Source organism: Lepidochelys kempii, chromosome 9 (assembly GCF_965140265.1).
Source record: "Lepidochelys kempii isolate rLepKem1 chromosome 9, rLepKem1.hap2, whole genome shotgun sequence".
In the NCBI taxonomy this organism is placed as follows: Eukaryota; Metazoa; Chordata; order Testudines; family Cheloniidae; genus Lepidochelys; species Lepidochelys kempii.
Genome location: NC_133264.1, coordinates 2,863,264 through 2,885,210, shown reverse-complemented (window position 1 = coordinate 2,885,210; position 21,947 = coordinate 2,863,264). Strand labels below are relative to the sequence as shown.

Genomic DNA, 21,947 nt, shown 5'->3' with positions numbered 1-21,947 from the left:
TGCTGAACACAGACACGCAGTGCAGGCTTGTCAGCTGGCTGGGAGCACCCAGACAGGGAGTAGCAACAGCAGAGTATTTTAAGGGTTACAGGACAAGCGGTGACACAGCCCCTGACTGGTCTGGGCTGCACCCCAAAACGTGACACTGATATTAACTCCCCACCCCACCCCGGAGAGGCTCAGCACAGAGGCTGAGGAATGCATAAGCATTCAGACTGAGTGCCCTGTGCCCCCCAAGGCAGATCAAGGGGGAAAGCCCTGGCGCAGTACAAGGGAGTTTACGCTGCCATTTGGCAAGGTAAGAGGCGTAACTCTGCTGTCAGTTACATCGGCGTGACAGGGCTGATTTCAGTTTGGCCCCCCTCCGAATATGGCTCACATCTCTGGAACGTTTCATCAGCACTAAAACTTTTCACAGGCAGCTCCACCCACACGAGCATGCCTCATCCCTGGGGCAGAAACCGAGCCCAATACTCACTGAGAGCCGCCAGGAAACAGGCTCACGGCAGCAGGGCTGGGTCAGCGCTTAGAATTAATGCACCCTCTTCATGACAAAAAGAGTCAAAATCAGACCTGACTTCTGGGAGAGGTTAATGAAAGAGCCAGAAGAAATTCCAGCTATCAGAACATTAACTTCCTGGTAGAGGCAATGCCTTGGCTACTGACGTGGGTAGGTAGCTCACATCCCAGGAATGTGGGGAACAGGTGGCTGCGTGATCTACATATACCCTTTCTTTCAAGTGTTACTCTGCAGCTATTCCTGACCCACTCAGCAATGTGGCCAAATATCAGCCCATACACCAAGATGGAAACAAATGACAGTATAGGTCTTAGGGATGGGTCCAGCCCCCAGGGATGGGTCCACCCCCCAGACCGCACTTCCCTCAGGTGGAAGTGGGACACCCTGAACTGAACAAGAACAAAGCTTCTTTCAGGGGCTGTTCCCCAGGCCACGTCCATCCCGACTGCAACTTCAGTGGATTTACACTCTCTGTCTCGGGACTTCTCCAGCCCGCCCCACCCCAGCACTGAGCCCCCATCCCAGTGAGTGTAAAGCTAGGATGAAACGAGAGTGGCAAAATCAGTCTATTCATTTTACAGCCACGCCTAGAGAGGTCCCGCACTGGGATCTGGACCTTGCCAGGCTAGGCGCTGTACACATGTCTAGCAAGAAGGCAGGCCCTGCACCGAAGAGCTCACCCCAGGGCCAGAGCAAGCCTTGGGCTCAGGCCCAGCTAAGGGACGGCCCATAGCTGTGCTAGCCTAGGAAGAGACCTAGGAAGGAATTATGACTCAGGCAGTCAGGATTCCTTCACCAAACCTCTCTTGCTCTGGGGGTGAAATTTCAGGATGCGGCTTCCTTTGCACCTGGCTGGTTGAGGGAGGAGCTAGGGCTCTGTCCTCTCCCCACCCCACCCCATCCCACCCCCCCACCCCACTTGCAGCCACTGACCCCACACACATCACGAGGGAATGGTTTTGCTGCCCTAACCCCTCCTGCACAACCACGAGGCCTGGGTACCCCCGTGTCTTGAAGAGCTGGTGGCAGGTTGACTCGTCCCAGGTAATCAGTGACTTCACAACCCTTCTGAGCTCCATGCTGGGAGGGATTCAAGCCATGCCTCCCCCATCTGGACCCCTCACCTCTCACTTCCACTGTTGGCCACCTCGAGGATGCCAGAGCGCACACCTCAATGACAAATAATCCGAGGCACTCCCCACCTTGCCATGCTGTGAGTTGTGCTGCTCCCGGACATGCAGTCTCTCCACTTCCCTCAGCAGTTCTGCAAGCCTGAAATACTGCGGAAGCCCCCGGAACGCATGCAAACAAATAAAACCCAACCCCACTGAACTGGCTACGTCGGCCTTCTGCTCCGGGGAAATGAAAACATTAAAACACAAAACAGCAGGAGAATACATGAGAGAGACAAGCTGGGGAGGTACTATCCTGTAAACATCTAACTTCCACCGACAGAACCTGGTCCAATAAAAGGTGTTAGCTCTGATATCCTGGGACCAACACGGCGACTACTACGCCGAAAATAGCACAAAAGAGAACCGAGCGGGGCCCATCAGAAACCATGGAAGGCCTCCAGGAATTCACGAGGTAAGTGACAAATGATGCACTCGGAACCACAACCATCATTCATATCTCCCGATGATTCCTTGCCACCCTTAGGAACGTGAGAAATATAGGAACCTAAATTTTTAGAAAGGAAATACAGGAAAAAAAACATTTGTTTTGTAAGCTCTAAACTAAATAAGATGGAAACGTGTCTTCTCCCTATAGCATTTTTCCCCCTGTGTTTCTCAAAACATTTTGATGAAGGTGAGTAAGAAATGTTGTCCTTACTTTACTAATGAGGAAACAGAGGCACTGAAGGGTTAAGGCCAATCTTTTAAATCATGCTTTTGTTTCTGGACCACCTAGCTCAAAATATGGGCGGGGGCTAATTTTCAGAAGCTGCCGAGCACCCACAACTCCTACTGATGCAGCAAATTGGGACTAGAGCCCTGAGTATTTGTTAATCTCCCCCCAGGGCCGCACTGCCTCCCAGTAAAGAGCTGTGATTATAGAGCTGACTGACTGGGTTCTGTGATAAGGATGATGGAATCTGTCCAGCCTGTGCTAAAAATGATCTGAATCTAGAACAAAACCTGTAACTAGGAACAAAACTTGGACACTAAACCTGATAAAATCTGGGATCCAGGAAACCCTTAAGCTAGGGTTGGGCAAATCATACTTTCCTATCATTGAAGCCCACTTCCCCTCCTAAGAATACAACAAATTATTGTATTTGATAAATGCCATTTACTCCGAAGAAATAACTGCAAGATTTTTAAAGCATTTATGTGCACAGATCCCTGTATTTTTAAGATGACGGAAGTGGAGAGGGTGGGTTCAGAAATTAAGGAAATTAAGTAAAACGAAAGCAGAGTTAGTTACCTTTTTAACAACTATGCTTGTGGTTTCACCAAACAAATGGGGCCCATATTTAAAAGAACAAAACCAAAATAAAACAGCAATCAGTACACTGGTGTTCACAGTACCATGACTTGCTAGCCCTTCTACCCATCTCCACAGAGAATCAATCCTCTCAAGGATCTGACGTCTCTCATCAGACAATGGGTGTGAACGTCAGAAGATCAAGGATTGTTTTCATCACAGCATTTCTGAAACAGGGTGTCCTAACTCAGTGGCTCTCAACCTTTCCAGACTACTGAACCCCTTTCAGGAGTCTGATTCGTCTGTGCCCCCAAATTTCACCTCATATAAAAACAGCTTGCTTACAAAATCAGACATAAAAATACACAAGTGTCACAGCGCGCTGCGACTGACAAATGACTTGCTTTCTCATGTTTATCATATAATTATAAAATAAATCAGTTGGAATATAAATATTGTACTTACATCTCAGTGTATAGTGTACAGAGCAGTAGAAACAAGTCACTGTCTGTATGAAATGTTAGTTTGTACTAACTTTGCTAGTGCTTTTTATGTAGCCTGTTGTAAAATGAGACAAATATCTAGATGAGCTGGAAGAGCTCTGCATACCCTCAAGGGAAGACGTACCCCTGGTTGAAAACCACTAGCCTCACTGACTAAGGCCCTGATCCTGCAGTATAAGGAGCAGCCTGCGCTGATTCAGCTGCAGGATTGGGTCTCTTAAACTTTAAGGCCAGAAGGGATCATGATCATCTAGTCTGACCTTCTGCATACTGCAGGCCACAGAACTTCACCCACCCACTCCTGTGATAGACCCCTAACCTCTGGCTGAGACACTGAAGCTCTCAAGGCATGGTATAAAGACTTCAAGTTACAGAGAATCCACCATTTACACTAGTTTAAACCTGAAAGTGACCTGTGCCCCATGCTGCAGAGGAGGGCGAAAACCCCCTAGGGTCTCTGTCAATCGGACTCGGGGGAATATTCCCTCCTGACCCCAAATCTGGCGATCACTTAGACCCTGAGCACGTGGGCAAGACCCAGCAGCCAGACACCTGGGAAAGAAGTCTCAGTAGTAACTCAGAGCCCGCCCCGGCTCAGCTAGTGTTCCATAACTCACACACACCTGCCCACGACTCTCCCTGCTCCGACAGCTCTGCAAGGGCCAGGAGAGCTGTGTGCACCGGTGGGCAGGGCGTGTTCCACGATCAATCCTTTGACGACAGGGAGTTCTGTCACCGTTGGCTAATTTCAGCCTGTTTTTACAATTTTCTGGGCAAAAAAATAAATGGAGTGCCGGTTTGCAGCTTGGTTTTGCTCTCGCGAATCCCATATTCTTGACCTTTTGCAAACCGTTGCACTTTGGGAGGTGACGAGAATGTATTTTGATGGCAGCCCCGATACCGTGGAAGGGAACTGCTCAGCAAAGAAGCTATTTGTGCTTCGGGCAGGGGGAGGGCATTGCAAAGTATGTTAGTCTAGATAAACAGAAATAAAGTGAGCAGGTTCTATTAACCCCAGGACCTGGCTTTTCCCCCTTTCATTTCAAACCGAGGTACTTAAATATTTTACATCTGACTCTGTTGGAAGGCAACAGCTTTGTCTAGTTACTATGACCACCGTTTGCACCCTCTAGGTTTCAGCTTTCTGCTGGGAAACGGGTGGTGGGGGGTGTTAGCATGAGTTGATATCGCATCTTTCTGTATGTTTCCCCAGCCACTCACAGGCAGTCACCTCTCGGGTAAAACACAGCAGCTGTTTAACAGAGCACCGCTGTGCTACCCAGCCACTCAGGACAGGAAGTGGAGAAAGTGACATATCCCATGGAAACTACCGGTGGATCTCGTTTGGGTAGGCAGCAGTGTTAGAATGATCTTCCTTTTGCCCGGGCTTCCATGCTTCCAAGCACTGGGTCTTTACTGACCACAAGCGGTCGGAACTGTGACTTTAAAACTCATCTCGACCTCCACCTCACAGTGCTCTTTAGCTGTGTGGGTGGAGAGCCGATTCAGTACAGACTGAGCTCCTCTAAATCACCAGCTGCATTTCCTGCAGCACCCACATGATATTCCATCCAAGCACAAATCCTGACCCAACCCAGGAGATCTCCAGCTGCAGCAAACCCACATGGTGCAGACAAGAGATAATCAGATTCCACTCCACCCCCCGGGAGCCGGGACTAGATCCCTTGCCATTATTATTTGGCCTGTACCATCTGTGCTAAAGAGAACTCCTTTAACAGAAGTAGCAGTGTGGCTACTTAGTGCTTGTGTGGCCTTTTCACTCAAGGATCTCAAAGGTGGCTAAGAATCCACATCATAGAATCATAGGACTGGAAGGGACCTCGAGTGGCCAGCTAGTCCAGTCCCCGTTACTCATGGCAGCACTAAGTATTATCTAGACCATCCCTGACAGGTGTCTGTCTAACCTGCTCTTAAAAATCTCCAATGATGGAGATTCCACAACCTCCCTAGGCAATTTGTTCCAGTGCTTAGCCACTCTGACGAGGGGTTTCCTAATGTTCAACCTAAAACTGCCCTTGTTGCAATTTAAGCCCATTGCTCCTTGTCCAATCCTCAGAGGTTAAGAAGAATAATTTTTCTCCTTCCTCCTTCTAACAACCTTTTATGTACTTGAAAACTGTTACCATGTCCCTTCTCAGTCTTCTCTTCTCCAGACTAAACAAACCCTATTTTTTGAATCTTCCCTCATAGGTCATGCTTTCTAGACCTTTAATCATTTGTGTTGCTCTTCTCTGGACTTTCTCCAATTTGTCAACATCCTTCCTGAAATGTGGCGCCCAGAACTGGACACAATACTCCAGCTGAGGCCTAATCAGCGCGGAGTAGTGCAAAAGAATTACTTCTCATGTCTTGCTTACAACACTCCTGCTAATACATCCCAGAATGATGTTTGCATTTCTTGTAACAGTGTTACACTGTTGACTCATATTTAGCTTGTGATCCACTATGACCCCCAGATCCCTTTCCGCAGTATTCCTTCCTAGGCGGTCATTTCCCATTCTGTATGTGTGCAACTGATTGTTCCTTCCTAAATGGAGTACTTTGCATTTGTCCTTATTGAATTTCATCCTATTTACTTCAGACCATTTCTCCAGTTTGTCCAGATCATTTTGAATTTTAATCCTATCCTCCAAAGTACTTGCAACCCCTCCCAGCTTTGTATCGTCCGCAAATTTTACAAGTGTACTCTCTATGCCATTATGTAAATCACTGATGAAGATACTGTACAGAACTGGACCCAGAACTGATCCCTGCAGGACCCCACTCGTTATGCCCTTCCAGCATGATTGTGAGCCACTGATAACTACTCTCTGGAAATGGTTTTCCAACCAGTTATGCGCCCACCTTATAGTAGCTCCATCTAGGTTGGATTTCCCTAGTTTGTTTATGAGAAGGTCACGTGAGACAGTATCAGAAGTTTTATTAAAGTCAAGATCTACCACATCTACCACTTCCCCCCTATCCACGACGCTTGTTACCCTGTCAAAGAAAGCACTCAGGTTGGTTTGACATGATTTGTTCTTGACAAATCCATGATGACTGTTTCTTAACACTTTATTATCTTCTAGATATTTGCAAATTGATTGCTTAATTATTTGCACCATTATCTTTCAGATACAGAAGTTAAGCTGACTGGTCATCCATCCACCCAATTTACAGAGGGGGGAATTCAGAGCAGCAGTGACTTGACCAAAGCAGACTTAACACAGCAAGCTCATGGAAGAGGCAGGAATACCCCTCAGTCTTGGAGTCACCCATCTCCACGTCCCATTCACTGGATCATGCTGCTTCCCTAGTAAGCTCTGTATTCCCCTTGCAAACCAGCCACACTCCCTAGGGGAAACAGGGCAAGGCTGGTGCAATGTGTGTGGAATGGCAGATTCCAGAGGGCGCAGCCAGCCAGGCAGCTTTCCGAAAGAAACGTGCCAGCACATGGGGGTGGCGGGCAAGGAAAGGCAGCCCCGCAAGCCGCGGGGAGATCAGCGGCAGATTGGGAAGCAGTGACACGGAGTGGCTGCAGCCAGGAGGTGTTTCTGACAGAGCTCCATGTCCCAAGCACTGCTCTTCGGTGACACCCTGTGCACTAACCCCAGGGGGCAGAGCCCCCGGACAGATCGAGAGGCAGGTACTGCAGAGGGCGGGGTTGCAGGGCCTAGTAAGAGGAGTCAATCATTTCCTGTGGCTGCAGAGAATGACCCAAAGCACAGAAGGGGTTACTGCTCCTCCCCTTGGCTTTTTTGGGGGGTGCAGTGTTTTAAAAACATTTCTAGGTGAAGGTGGCACTGGTGAAAGGTGCACGATCGCCTGCCCTGGCGGCAGCTATTCCCGCATCCCCTTACAAAGTCCGCCAATGCACCTCCACCTCAGCGGGAGACAGCGCCGCTCAGTGCAAGAGACAGGCCAGTCTGCCGCACGCGGCCCATCCTCGCTACGCGACAGTATTTTAATGCATTTATCAAGGTATCTCAGTGCTGCAGCCTGCTAAGGGGCCACGGAGTGAGGCAGAGAGTTGTAGGCAGCGGCCTGAGAACACGGGCTCACTTTACCTAGGTCGCGCCACACCCATCAAACAGGAATGGCATTCGGTCACCATGCCCATGGGCTGGGTGTGAACTGCTGCCCGTGGTGGCGAAAGGCTCCCCAGCCACTAACGGAATTCCCTAGGCCACCCTGTGCGCTTAGCTCTGCCCCTTTAGCCTGCAGATCCCAGCTCTCAGCCACCTTTAGCCAGCACATGGGTTTGACCGACCACGGCTGCCGGTCTGACGGACTCCTTAAGCAGCAGGTCAAGTCTCATTCAGACTGTAAAGAACGCAGGGCCTGCTCTTCGCAGGAGACCAGCGCTCCGCGCTGCAGGCAGACACACAGCATGGGGGCAGGAAAAGCCCAGTCAGCCCGGACAAGAAAATGACAGCATTGGCCTGCTAAACCCAGGGTTGTGAGTTCAATCCTTGAGGGGGCCATTTAGGGATTTGTGGCATAAATTGGGGATTGGTCCTGCTTTGAGCAAGGGGTTGGACTAGATGACCTCCTGAGGTCCCTTCCAATCCTGACATTCTATGATTCTATGACTTCGGAACCCTCCTTTTAAAGCTCTCAATAGGCAGGTGGCTGCTGACTTCCAAGTCTGCAAATCTCTCACGCTACTGGGAGGCCAGTAGCCCCAGGAATCAGTAGCCCCACAGACCTGTTTGCTCTGCTCCAAAAATTAGTAGCCAGCTGGGACCAGGATCAAGCGAAAATTTTCGACTGAGATTTCAGCAGGGCCAGCTGGGGATTTTCGGAACCATACAGCCTCCCGATTTTAAACCACGTCCCACTGATGCATTGAGTGGCCTCCTGCACTCAGCACCAGCTGCATGACTTGATTTGCTTTCAGGGCCAAATCATTTCTCTCTCCCTCCTCTCTCCCCCTGCACCTTTCACAAGACTGTGGGGTTTCTCTGTGCATTTGGCAAACTGCTGAGAACACAGGCAGGAGAGGGCAGGCACCCCTCCTGCACTGGTCTTTGGGGTCAGGGATGGAGACAGAGCCACAGGACCTGTGACCAGCACCTCATCCACAACACTGCAGCCTTTGAGAGGAGAGGATTCGAGCCCCATGCAAAGTCCTTGTGCCTGGGCTTGGTGCAGGGAAAGGGGGATCTGAACTTTAAAAAGAAGAGTGAGGACTGATCTAAAGCAGAATTGAGTGAGTTCTGTTCAAAGGATCAGTCCTGCACTGGCCGGAGCAGGGACAGGGTGAGCTAAAAGGGCCTTCCATCATCCCCCCTTCCCCACAAACGTTTTCCCCCATGGCACAAATCCTCTCAGTACTGCTGCAAACCTGTGCCCATTTTTGGCTTCACAACTTCTCTCCTGCTCCCCCGACTGACGCAGGGAACAGCCGCCCACTTGGCTCCCACCAAGCATCAAATCCCTCCTGCAAACCCATTGCTTCCAGGAAGCCTTTCTACCTAGTTTTCCTCCTCTTCCAACACATTCATTGGGGATCCCACCCCACGGCTTCTAAACTGCCATAAATCAGTGGGGCTATATACATTCTTAGTAATTACTCTAGGTTCTAATATATCACCCAAGTATTTAAGAACAAAAACAACAATAACTCTCTCTCTCTCATTTTCCAGCCAGTAGGAGAAAAGACACAGGATTAATTTTCAAAAGTGCAGCAAAGCAGCCCACCTCCCAAGCACCCCTTCATAGCCAGGGGTGGCTCTGCAGCACCCTGCCTCAGTTTCCCTTCCTCCTGGGCTTCTCAATAAACTTCACACATAGGCTACTCTCTGTGCAAAGACCCCCTCCCTTAGGTACTGGGTTTATTAATATCACAGTTGCAAACAGAACTCAAAACTCCCAAGATAAAGTCTACTCAAGTCCCTGCTTTTAGCAGGCCACTCCCAGCCCTATGGCTGGCTGAAGTCTTGTTCCTCTAATGTCTCAAACTCTTGAAAGGAGCCTCTGACAGCTCCCTCCTGCCACAACTTCCTCTTTGGCTCCTTACAGACACCAGCTGCCCTCTGTCCGGCGAAAGGCTGCTAATGCAGCACAGGTGCTCTGGTCGGTTGTTCCCTCTGAAAGGGCCCAGTCCGCTTTGTGACATGGGGATTCTCTGGGGGAGTGGGAAGGGGAAGGCAAGTCCAAGAACTGGGGGTTGTGTTTGGTGCTGAACGCGGTGAGTTCCAGGATCACGCCTGCCTCTCACAGCAGTGAGGCTCTCACGGTCCAGACCCCACTCCGGTGACTGCTCTGTCTGCCGCTACACTTCCCTGTGAACACAGCTGCTCTGGGAAGTCACGGGGGAAGAAGACATCTCTCTGGCCGCGAGAGCCAATCCCATGGACAGCTTTAGGTATCAACGGGATTCTCGCAGGAGCTGGGGCAGTGGACAGCTGGGGTGATGTGTTCACAGTAAGCTGCATTGGCTGCTGGAGTTGTTTCGGGGTCTGCGTGCTGACAGAAGGAGAAACCATAACCAAGTCTGCCAGTCACACATGTGGATCCCCAAGGCCTGGTCTGTCTGGTAAGATGGGACTCAAGCCTCTGGCCAACTGGCACAGATGGGAACAGGCACTTCCCCCCCAGCGTGGCTATCTGGGCTTCCACTGCACACACAGTTCCAAAGAATGCCAAGGCTACGGGCTGACTCACCCACCTGAAGGCAGATGCCCTCAGCAGTGGGGGAGATCAGTCTCTCCAAGCTCTGCCCTCTTCTTACCAGCATCGCTTCTGTCCCACCCAGGCTCAGGTTTAATCAGTTGCTCTTCACGTGGGGGCTGATCTCAGCTGTGCAGTGAGAGCGCCGGGAGGCGGCGCGATGTGTGCGTGGTGTGAAGGGGACACCGAGTCCGGTGCTATCTGCCCGGCCAGCACTGCAGCCCAGGTCGTCTCACCGGCTCCCCCAACAGCTTCAGATTGTGAATAATATGGAGAAGAGGCGGGATCTGGGAGGAAGGGGGTTGGTCTGAGTGAAAGGACCTGAGCATTTTAAGGCACTTCCACTCACCCCGACAGCTTCTCAGCAGCAGGACAAGGGTGGTTGATGATGGATGGTGTCCAATACTGCAGCGAGGCCAGGCAGGATGAGCATGGAGGGATTTCCCTTGGCTGCATGCAAACACGTATATGGGAAGTGTGCAGTATTCTACCCTTATACACCCAGACAACACAGCCATCACCTACATCCTCTGGCGACTGGGGCTCTATGAATTCTATAGGGTAGAGAGATAATTATAGATACTCCTAGCGCTCCATCACTTTTCTTCCCTATAAAAATTGACAGAAAGTAGAACACATGTCACTAAACCGCCCGTAAAATTGCTGGGAGAGCTAATGACAGTGTTTTAAAGAAAGCAGAAATCTTTTAAGAGGCTGAATTGTGTCGCACTAAGAATGATTTTCCAAATTGTCTATGAACTGAAAGAAAAGGAGAAGGGATTTTGTATGGATCTGCTATGCCCATGGGACTACCATGATATATTTTGTTTTGATTTATAGGATGCACTAAGTACTGTGGTTCCAAATCCTGAAGTTCTTCCGCAATTTTTGTCCAGGGAAAAGTTCCATTGGCTTCAATGAGCATTTCCTCCCAATGAGAAATCAAGGTCTTCAGGATTTGGGCACATGGTCTGCAACAGCTTCTGTATAAAATAAAAACTTCAGCTGCTTCAAGAAAATCTGTGGCTGAGCTAATCCCTTCTGCGCTGATATTTTTGCTTGTATAGGTGTATAGATGTACATACACATGAATCTTATAAATCCCAGAGCCCTTTTCTTAATTCAAAACAAACACTTTAAAGGGAATTTTAAATTCCCTCTGAAGCAGCTGGCACTGGCCACTGTCAGCAGACAGGACACTGGGCTAGATGGACCTTTGGTCTGATCCAGTCTGGCCATTCTGATGTTCTGTTTTTAAGGCTATGTATTTTCCTTTCTAGCACTGCAGTTTGTTCCTACAAATGAACCGTTTCCTTCACGTTACAAAAAACCTTGAGAGCTTCAACGGCCAAATGTTCCCTGCCTGAATGACAACAAGGCGCACGTTACGAAGCAAAAGCAGCATTTGTTTTGTCTTTGCAAGGCGAAGGGGACTGGCAAGAGCACCGTGAGCTAAGCCTTTGGAGCTGGAAGCTCATGAACGGTGAGGCCGAAGAGAGTAGGGAGGATGCTGAAAATAGTCTGATATGGCCATGAAGTCAATGGCAGTTTCAGGGTATAGTGGGTGCCCTGGGTAACATTCCCATTGACTTCCAATGATGTGCTGCCTGACACCTCTTCCTCTTCCTCTTCCCACCAGTATGCAAGGCCCCACAAACACCCGATACAGCTCATTTGTTCTGCTACACTAGACAGCCCGCAGGAGGAGACGTGACAAATGCTTATATACTGCAGAGCCCAGTGCCATCGCAGTTCCCTATGAAGGCCCCTGGGTGAGGTCATGGCCACTGGGCTGCATGTGCCCTCTGGCCCGGGACTCTCTCTCAGGGTAGGACTTGAAGTAGAAAAAAGATAAGGAGGGGGAGTGGGTAACTGGGTGCCCTACGTCGCATGTGAAGGGGATGCTGATTGATGCAACTGCTTGTCAAGGTCGTAGAGATCTCGGAAAAGCTGCTCTACAGTCATTTCCCCTAAATAAACTTTCCATCTTAGTGTCCCACCCCAGGAATAAAATCAGATGGTTTAAGCTTTCCTAGCTGCACCTTGCATTGTTTTAGATTATACCTTTGCTCTCTTTTTGCAGGTGTCCAAACACAGAGAAGGGGCTTTGCATGCTGGGAGAAACTGCAAGAGGATGGGATGGGTAGGACCCCTTAGGGAAACATTGTAGGACATCTGTACAATTGCTGTTGATGGGCTGTATTAACTCCAGACACCAGGAATAAGCTTGCGTCTCCACATTTGCAGCTCAGAGTGGAATATATAGCAGAGCCCTCTCTGTTCTCAGACCACATTAGGCCTATGTGTGCGCACACACAAGAGAGATCACAAAAGCATAAAGGCTGCACAGAGAGTTGTCATTGCCCACTGAAAAGCCAGATGAAACAAGTGTTGGTTTTACAAATTAAGCCCTATTTTCCTATGGTCAACAGAGTGGAATTTTTTCTGCACTCCCTCTTTATTCCTCTTGTTACCCTCTGGTATCTTTGACGACAGACAGCCACTGTATGGGCCCGATTCTCCACTGCTTGGTCCCTTGGGTTGCCGTTTACACCTGGTGCGAAGTGAGTGAATTCTGACTGGAATTCTCCCCTCACCCAAGTGCTAGCATGTCAAGCCTGCTTGGCCCAGGGTGCAGATCATGGCACAAAGTGCACAGCACTGCAGACTTGTGTTTACACGCACATAGCTTTACTACCTCGTCTATTTATAGCGACTGCTTGTGCTAGCTGTTACACACGTTCATGTCTCTGAGGCTAAAGATGCACAAATTCTTTGAAAATATTGTTCAAAACAAAAACAAAACAAAAGGAATACAGTTGCCATTGGGGTTACTTTTTCTGTTCGAGCATCCTGTGAACGTGACCCATTCCAAGCCCCTCTTGATTTCAGTGTCACAGCACACAGATAGCTGCGTGGCCCAGAGAAGAGAGCACTGGAATGAGATTCACAGAATTAGGACGCTCTTTGCTCTTGGACAAGTCATCCAACAGCTCTGTGTCTCAGTTTCCCCATCTACAAAATGGGGAGAATCACCTCCACCTTGTAAAGTATATTGAGCACTATAGTTGAAAAACACAGTGTAAATGCTATGCATTTGGCCCTTATTCAGTACAGCCATAAAACAAAGGCCTGGCTAAGAAAGTAGCTGTAATTTCTTTGGCAACGTACTATTTCCACAAAGGATTTTTAACCCCATGTCTCCTGACACTGATTTCAGTAACTTATACGCTGCTGAGCCAGCAAATCAACAAGAAAATGTAATCACGGGGGCTCAGAGGTCACCACACAATTTATGCACTTTCCTTTTAAACCAGTTTTCTTTTTTTTTTTGCATATCTTCGTCCGTGCACAAAAGAAACTCTGCAATGTATAACTCCTTCCAGCATTAATAAACTGCTAAACGAAGCGCTCTCATTAGCAGCGAACTCAGTGGACACTGCCTTCTAAACAGCTCTGGTACATAGACCCAGGAAAATGACGTGCAATATGAAGAACCATCTATTTACAAAATCTGGAATAGTGTGAATGAAAATAGACTGTGAAAGGGTGTTTAAAATCTGCATACCGCCTGCAGTGCCCGCGAAAGGCGAATGATTGACAGCCTTCTACACCGTATTGCTCCATTTTTATACAGGCTCCCTTCCTTTCCCCACTTAAATCAAAGATAAAAGCTTCCCTTGTCTTCAGTGGGACTGGTCCGGCAAGCTACTTAGTACCTTCAGCCAGCATTGAAGTCAATGGAATTTGGGGGCACTCAGCCCTCTAAGGAGCTGTTTGGAACCCTGCAGGATCAAGCCCCATGGATGCAGGATTAGGAGCAGAGCAGGGCTGCCTGAGTCTGCTGACCTGACCCTGTAAACTTGGCGACACTGTATGAGAACGTGCCTTCACCTTAATCAGAAGGGGCTGTCTCTAGAGGCCACACAACCGTTCAGTTGCCATGCAATTCAGTCCCTGGCCTCTCTGATGAAGGCTGACTCAATTGTGGGGGAGGGGGAGTTGGGTTGTGGCTGCAGGAGCTGCTGCGAACAGATTCCCGATTTATATTCCACACCTACCAAGAATAATTCCCTAAGGGAAAAGTCTGAGCTTTTGGGGACTATCTTGGTGCTGTGACCTAGCACCCTGGGGCCATGGCTCGCACTCCTACAACTAATGAATGAGAATAAGAACAAGTTGGGCCCGTGTCACCAGTGACGAGGTGATGCACGAGACCATTGCTAGTCTGCTCCTTGTATCACTATTTTATGCCACCTTAGAGACTAACCAATTTATTTGAGCAAACATTTATTTATATATTTTGCGAATACAGACTAACACGGCTGCTACTCTGAAACCTACTTTATGCTAGCAAACCTTGGGGCCGTGCTCTGTTTCAGCTCTTTTCCCTCCTTAAGCAACTTTTTCCAAAGGCAGTGACAGAACCCAGGTTCCCTCTGGGTGTTGCAAGTGCAGAACCAGTCCACCAGCTAAACATCGTCTCAGCCCCATGGCACGTGAGTTGCTGTCATCATGATTCAACGGATGCATTTTTTTTCTTTGTGGACAATCCGAATGCCTGGCCTTCCTCCTTGGGAGGCTTTCCCCTCATTCCTTTCCAGTCCTGACTAGAGTATGGGCAGAATTCCTCAATGCACAGCTCATGCAGGTGACCGCTACACTCAAGGTCTTAGCTAGTTCTGATATTTTACTCTAGAGTTCTGTCTGGCTGACTTCAGTTGGGCAAAAACCTAACAAGGACTCTCTCGGTGACCAACGAATCCGTGAGGATTAAATAGATCAGCAGAAGGTTACTGATGTCCCCAAGAGCTATGTTAACCAGGACTCAGTGTTTTCTAACCTGTGGCTGATGGGTGTGTGGGCGGGCTGAGGAAAGCACCCGACTATTCTTTACTGCCCTTGACAACTTCTTAAGCCAAGCCGTGGTCTGTACCTTAGCAAGGGAGCACGGTGGATTGTAACAATCTACGTACTGTACATGGGAAAAGGAAAGAGACAATAACTGTTTTCTACAGATAAACCCGTTAGGGTCCAATCCTGCAAGGTACAGAGTTCCCACAACTATCAATGGGGGCTGAGGGCCCTGTAGGAACTGAACTGCACTTGTGGGTCTTCACTTTGGAAATGCAGCAACTTGTACTGAAAACTCAGAGGTTTTCAAGAGGATTGCACCTGTTTCCAGTCCACATGGCACAGACACTGGGCACAAGGAAACTGCAGGCCCACAGGAGAGACCCTCTCTAACCCATTGTGATCTGAATATTATGCATTTGTTAGTGCAGCTGCCGTCTGGAAGGTCTCTAAACCAACGTTCCCTCTAATTTTTGACAGGCCGTGTGTGCAAAAAATTTATTCTGTGCAAATTGTTGTGCTTCTGTGCAAATATTTGTGCGTGCGGGGTTTCGCCATGTGCGCGGGGTTTAGGATCCGTGTGTGCGCACGGCTTAGAGGGAACAGTGCTCTAAACTAATCACGTGCTGGTGAGATTCACAAAGCAGCTAGCTCCACTTGAGAAGTAGCATTTCCTGCATCTGCTTATCAAATGGCCACAATTTTAACTGCCCTGGATTTACAGACTTCCTTGTCACCAGGGAGGACACAGGAACACACTGTTAAAAAGCCAGTAGGTATCTACGGTCAAGGGGGAAACATAACACTAGGTTAAGCTACAAAAGACTGAATTGCTGGGTATCGCTAAAGGGCTCGATTTCACCACCTTTTCCAGACAGATACATAGTGGTTATTGACCCCAGGCCAATGCAGATCTGTGATACAAGCCCCTGCAAGGACCCCGGGAATAGTTAAGTGCTAACCAACAGCTGAACCAGAGTCAGAGGGAAGAAATCAGAACTGTGGGTCTGGAGTACAAGTGTCTCTCCTTTCAATCTGGCTGCTCCAGGGCATGAATTTCCCCAGCACACAGGACATGGATGGGGAGGTTCATTTTTAATGCTAAAGCCTTTCCCTAACTAGGGCACTGGCTTGGAGGAAGAAGTGGTCTCCTGGCAGCTGCTGCTGCTGGCAATTAACCAATCCCAACTCTGGACCAGGCAGGGTCTGAAATGTGGGACGTTGGCCTTTAACACCTGGTGGGGGAGGATCCAGAACCACCTAGGGTGGCCCAGCCCGGGGAGCAGGTGCTGCTCCCAGAGGCCCAACTCACCCCCAGGGAAAGGGACCAGGCGGGATTTGGCCCAGGGTCTGAAGCTCGCTACAAAGCCAGGCCGGGGTTCCCTGGGGCCGAGGGAGATGGGCAGGGCTGGGGGCTGGGGCAGAGGAAGAGAGGCTGCCCGGGAGGAGCTGAAAGCGCTGCCCGGGCCAGCCCCCGCCGCTGGACCGGGCTCACTGACCTGGTCTCCGGCGAACGGGCCGTTTCCTGCCGCTGCAGAAGCGCACTTTGCTGAAGACGCCCAGCACGTGTCTCTCGCACAGGGAGCGCCCGTCCTTGCTGGGGCTGGAGCGGCGCTTGGACGTGGTCACCCGCTCGCTGTTGGACTCCCGGGCCTGCCGCTTCTGCCGGATCAGCGAGCTGGCGATAGCCGCGGCCATGGCCTCTCATCGGCCCGGCCAGCGCTGGGGCGTCCAGGGGGGGCTGGAGGCCGGGGTGAGGGGCCCCGGGGGGGGGCAGAATCCAGGGGCGGGGCTGGGGGGGGGCTTCTCCGCGCTGCACCCCAGAACGCCTCAGCCGGTCAGGGGCAGGAGGCCTGGGCTAGCCCGCGCCCACCCCTGCGCCCCCCTTGGCCGGCGCAGCCGCCCCCCATCCGTCTGCCTGCCGGGGAGCCCCGCGGGGGGCTGGGCAGCGAGCCCCCGGACGGCGAGTTCCGCGGGGCCGGGACAGCCGAGCCGGGGCGGAGGTGGGGGCCCAGCAGCAGCCCCGGTCGCAGGCAGGTCTCTGGAAGGGCAAGTCCCGCGGGCTGAGCCAGGCTGGGGCAGCGGGTCCCTCGGGAGCCCCCCCGCTGCCTGGGAAGCCGGAGCGTGGCAGGGTGGGGATCCCTCCCGTGCACCTCGCCGGGCTGCAGCTCCTGGGGGGCCGGCCGGGCGCGTCAGTCCATCCCCGGCGAGCTTTGCACAACGGGACGGGCAGCGGGGGCGGGTTTCTCCCGTGGGGAAGCGGCCCGAGCTGGCCTGGCTCCGCGGCCAGCACAAATCCCCGCTGCAGGCTCCTCTCAGGGCAGGGCAGGGAGCCCCACACACCGTCCCGGTGCCGGCGGCTGTGCGCTCCGCTCCCCCGGCCCGCGGGGACCCGCCTGGGGCCCCTGTCACGGGCAGAGCTCGGGCATGCCTCGGAGGGTCCTGCCCCGCGCCGCTCGGGGCAATGCACGGAGGGAAGGGGGAGAAAACCCCCTTCTGCCGCTGCGCTCCGGGCTCCTCTGCTCCGGCGGCGGGTCCCGGGCCAGGCGAGCCACGTTGCCCAGCCCGCCGGGGCGCTGTCTGCTCACTTTGCCGCTCTAAGGATCCGCGGGGCGAAGGGGCTGCAGCGGGCTCCGACCGCAGCCGGCCCCGGGGCTTCTCCTCCCCCTGCTCCGCCTCACGGCCGGCCAGTGCCCGTCCCCTGCCGCCGCTAACTCCCCCAGACTCGGCGTGTGGCTGCCGGGCTCGGGGCGCTCCGCATGCCCGTCCTAGGCGCCGGTGGCCAGGGCTTCCCCGCCGCCCGCCGGCATCCTCCTGCCATGCATGAGCTGAGTTGCCCGTGCTCAGACAGCGGCGGCTGGGGCTGGCGGCGCTGCCCGCTCCGGGAGGATTCAGGGGCGAGCCCGCCCCGCCCCGCGGCGAGCCCCCGTCCGGCTGGGGGGTTTGCAGCCCGGGGGCCGGGCGCTGCCTTTGCTGAAGCGCCGGGAGAATCGCAGCCTCCTTCCTCGCCTCTCCGGCTCTACGCAATCCTACGTGATCGAGGTTTGGATGAGAAAAGCGCCGGGCAGAGCCAGGGAACGGCAGCTCCGGCCCCCCGGGCGGACGGGGGCTGGACAGAGCCCAGGGGGCGAGGGGCGGTGGGGGTGGGGAGGGGGTTACTCTGCTTCTCCCCGGGGCCGGGGAAGCGGCTAGACTCGTCCCCCGCCCCCAGCTGTTTTCTCCAGAGCCCTGCGGGGGGAGAGGATTCGGGCGCAGACTAACACCAGTGCCCCGGGCGCTCCTGTCCTTTGACGTTGCTCGAGCGCCGTGTGCCTCGGCCTGGGGGGCGCTGAGGCCCGGAGCCGCTGCCCCAAGGGGCTGGAGCCAGTGTTTAATCTGTGCCACGCCTGGGCCCTGGCAGCTCAGAGCCCGGGCACCTCTTCTGGGTGATTTCACGTGACATCACACAATGTTGCAGCACACAACACAGACCCAGCGTCAGAAAAGCTCTTTGCGAGCAGGTACCTATTGGCTGAACTGCCCACCACTATCCAGCTGCATCTTCAGGGAGACCAATCTGATACCTTCCCAAGACAGATTTCCTCTGCCCGCCCACAGAGCCCAGCCTAGAGCTTGCAAACCTCTGGGAAGGGAATGCAGTGTGGTTTAATCCCTGACTTTTGAAATGACAGAATTACTTGGCCTGCTTTGACATCCAGTTTGTGCATGTGTAGTTAACTGCCTGCCTGGAGCAGCTCTGTGCCGAGAACGATCCTCATCAGAGACAATCCTACAGCTAACACTTTGCAGTGCTTCTAGAAAGAAAGGCACCCCAAACCAGAAGCATTTCTCCAAGCTCTAATTGCCTATGCAGTCTGTTAAATAAAAAGAGAACTTGTAAAACTCTGTGTCATATCTGCTGCCTTCCACCTTGGAGCTCTTAGAGCCTGTGCCTGGAAAAGTGCACAGCACCATCGACTCCCGGGGCAGGCAGTGGAAACTGTGGATACTCTCCGCCTCTCAGGTCACACCCCAAGGCTGCAAGGTCCTGGGAGCAAGGACTGCCCCCTTACATATCTGCAAAGCACCATGCAGCTCTATAGATAATAATAATGACTTGCACATATTGGGGAAAGTAGCCAGAAGCCACTCCAATACTGCTGTGCCATTCTGGTTAACAAGAGGGGTAGGATGGGGCAGCTACCCAGACTCTGTGGGAAATTATTGGGGCCAACCCCCCTATGGGGGGAGAACTCTCATCTCAGCCTCAAACTGGGCAAAGACCTGTGGCTGGCTGAAAACACCTTCCTCTGGAGTACGAGCTTCTCCTTTCTGAGGGGAGTGTGGCATGACTTTGTCCACCCCATCCTGCTCCAGATTATGTCAGTGGAAGTCTTCCCATTGTCTTCAATGAGAAGCAAACCTGGTTCAGTTTGAGCAGAATAACTGGTCGCCTGGCCCAATCAGATCACTTTCCCTTAAACACACACACTTATTTTTCCCCAGTCTGGAAGGCTTCCCATGTACATGTGATAAGCGCTTTAAACAATTAGACAGAGAAGCACACTGATTCAAACTGAGGCAGACAAAGGGTGTCTTTAGACCACACCAAAGGGTTATCTCAGTGCCCTCTGGAATGGGACAGCCCATTTTGAATACATATTTGGAAACCATGGGCTCAACACACTACCAGGCCTCAGTTCTGATTCCCCACCACCCTACGAGCATCAGGCCAACAGGACTTACTAGTGAGGGACTCCCACTGAAGTCAGTGGTTGATGCACTTAGCACTCACCCAGGGGTAAGGGTTTGCAGGACTGGGCTCAATATTAGCATTTTAAAGTTTTTGTTCACTACATAAATAAGCTCTCGCTTCCTCCGTGCCAAGGTTAACAATTAAGTCCTGCCTGGATTGCAGGGCTTTGTGGTTTGGGGCAGACAGGAGATCCAGAACTGCATTCCCTCACCTCCGAAACAGGGCGATCTAAGTAGGTCATCAGTGAGGTTACTGGCATCTTTCCTTAGTGAAGTGCAATAATATTGCCTTTGGGATTGCTAACCGAGTACCCAGCTTGTTCTTCATACAGGCTTCCAAAATTATGAACTATAGTCTTCAGATTCAGTCATTCGCATATCCCTAGCTAAACATCACTGCACAGCCACTGAAAAGGAATGCACCACAACTAAGATATTCAAAATTTAGTACCACTTTAAAAACAAATAATCACACGTCAACAGTTGTGGAAAAAAGACAACTTCCGGCTCTCTCCTATAACTACTAACAGTCTAACTCACCTTTAATAGCAGAGCAGCAACAAATCTCTTCCAATAAGGGTACACTGTGGAGTTTCAAGTCTACATTTGAGGACACCTTTAGAATTGTATCTAATTTCCACTCTATGTAAATTACATCTACAGCTCTGCTTATTAAGCAGAATCGAGCCCATATCCATGTTTTATTAATATCTTTCTTTGTCAGGTAGCTTCCCGTTGCTTGTCTAGAATCATTAAAATTCACGTAGCTTTGGCAATCCCCATTCTCTTTGCGTGGGTGGATTCTTTTAAAAACATGCCCTGGTATCCTTCAAGAAAAGGACCTACAGTAAATCTCACTTGTTTTCTGTTCAGGCTAATTTTGTTTACAATGCAAGGTTTTATATCAAGGTTTGGATGGCTAACGAGAATTCTCAGGGCCACTTAGGAATTTATTTTTGCTTTCAGAGATGTAACTGGCCCTACAACAGCACCAGAGTAGGAAATCTGGCTTGTTTTCTGGGCTTTTCTCTCACAGCTGACTTGGCCTTATTAATAAATGTGGAAGAGACTGCATTATCTGATTGCCAATTGCCATATTAAAACAATTTCTTTAATGGACCCCTCCCCCCTCTTCTGGCCTCAAAGATTCAATTAAAACAACGTTTGCAACTCATTGCTAGAGTATTCATTAGCCTGCACAGTCTTTAAAAACAACTCTAGCCGAGAGAGGATTCAATGCAGGAGCGAATTTGCCAGCAACTTCAAGCAAACAGCATGGAAACAGTTGTGTCGAATGCAGTTAGGGAACCAGGAGGGGGAAAGCAGAGCAACAAATCAACCAAAGAAAGCACGAAAGGGGAATGGAATTCACGGGAACAATAGCTTCTTTAAAAAAATGGATTTCTACCCTGACAATAGACGCTTTTATTTCTCTCCTGTGACTTTTCATCTCTATCAAGGAAGGGCGGGAGAAAGCTTTACCTCCCTGAAAGGCAATCACGGGGGCCTGGAAATGAAACTGTCAAGATGCATTTTCCTTTGAGGAAATTCAAATGTGTGTGAACATACCCCAGTGCCATGTTATTTATTTTTCCACGTGTTATGGAGGCGCCCATTAAAAGTGGCCAGGAACAAAAGTTCTTCAAAACAGGATTTTTTCACAATCTTACTGTACTCGAGGGGCAATATTTGTAGGGTTCAACCCCTACCAGCCTGACAATACAGATCTCAGAGCAACCTTCCTCGGCCTCGTGTAAGCAGACAGTGGCCCTCTACTCTAGGGCTCCCAGTGGGGCTGATGTGGTGTGAGCAATGGTGGGACCTGAACTCAGTCTGTCCCTCGGCCCCTGTGTACTGGCATCCCAGGTTCCACTGAGTTCCGCACACAAAGTGATGGCAAGCGATGGAGAGGCAGGAAGGCCCTGGGTTCTCACCCCAGACGCCCTTGGTGGCCTTTGGCAAACTGTAGCCTCTCTGTACCTGCATTTCCCCGCCCCATGTGATGCTGCCAGGGTGAACGGAGCTGATCTGCACACCAACTGTTGCAGCTGCAGAGGCCTTAGACAATCCCACTGCGTTTTAAATACCAGGGCCCAACATGCAGCTACCACAGTCAGGGTGGCTTGAGTGAGGCTGAGGTAGAGCGGCCAGGGGCCCGATTCTTCACCTGCCTGCCTACGTGAGTTGCCCCAGGGGTTGCCATGGGACTACAATACTAAAGACCACGAGGGTAG

The 21,947-nt window shown here is 51.2% G+C and overlaps 1 protein-coding gene across 3 annotated transcripts in view; it reads right to left on the bottom strand.

Moving 5' to 3' along the window:
- The window catches only part of FGF12 (fibroblast growth factor 12), a 281,396-nt gene that overhangs the window by 104,209 nt on the left and 155,240 nt on the right, over window positions 1–21,947 (bottom strand). Inside the window, exon 1 of one of the 3 annotated variants that reach the window (XM_073359016.1) lies at window positions 16,479–16,764. The exons of the other annotated variants lie outside the window; for them this stretch is intronic. Coding sequence (XP_073215117.1) covers window positions 16,479–16,677 — 199 coding nt within the window. The 5' untranslated portion in view covers window positions 16,678–16,764. Of the gene's footprint in view, window positions 1–16,478; window positions 16,765–21,947 lie in introns of those variants that run through there. 3 annotated transcript variants of the gene reach the window in all.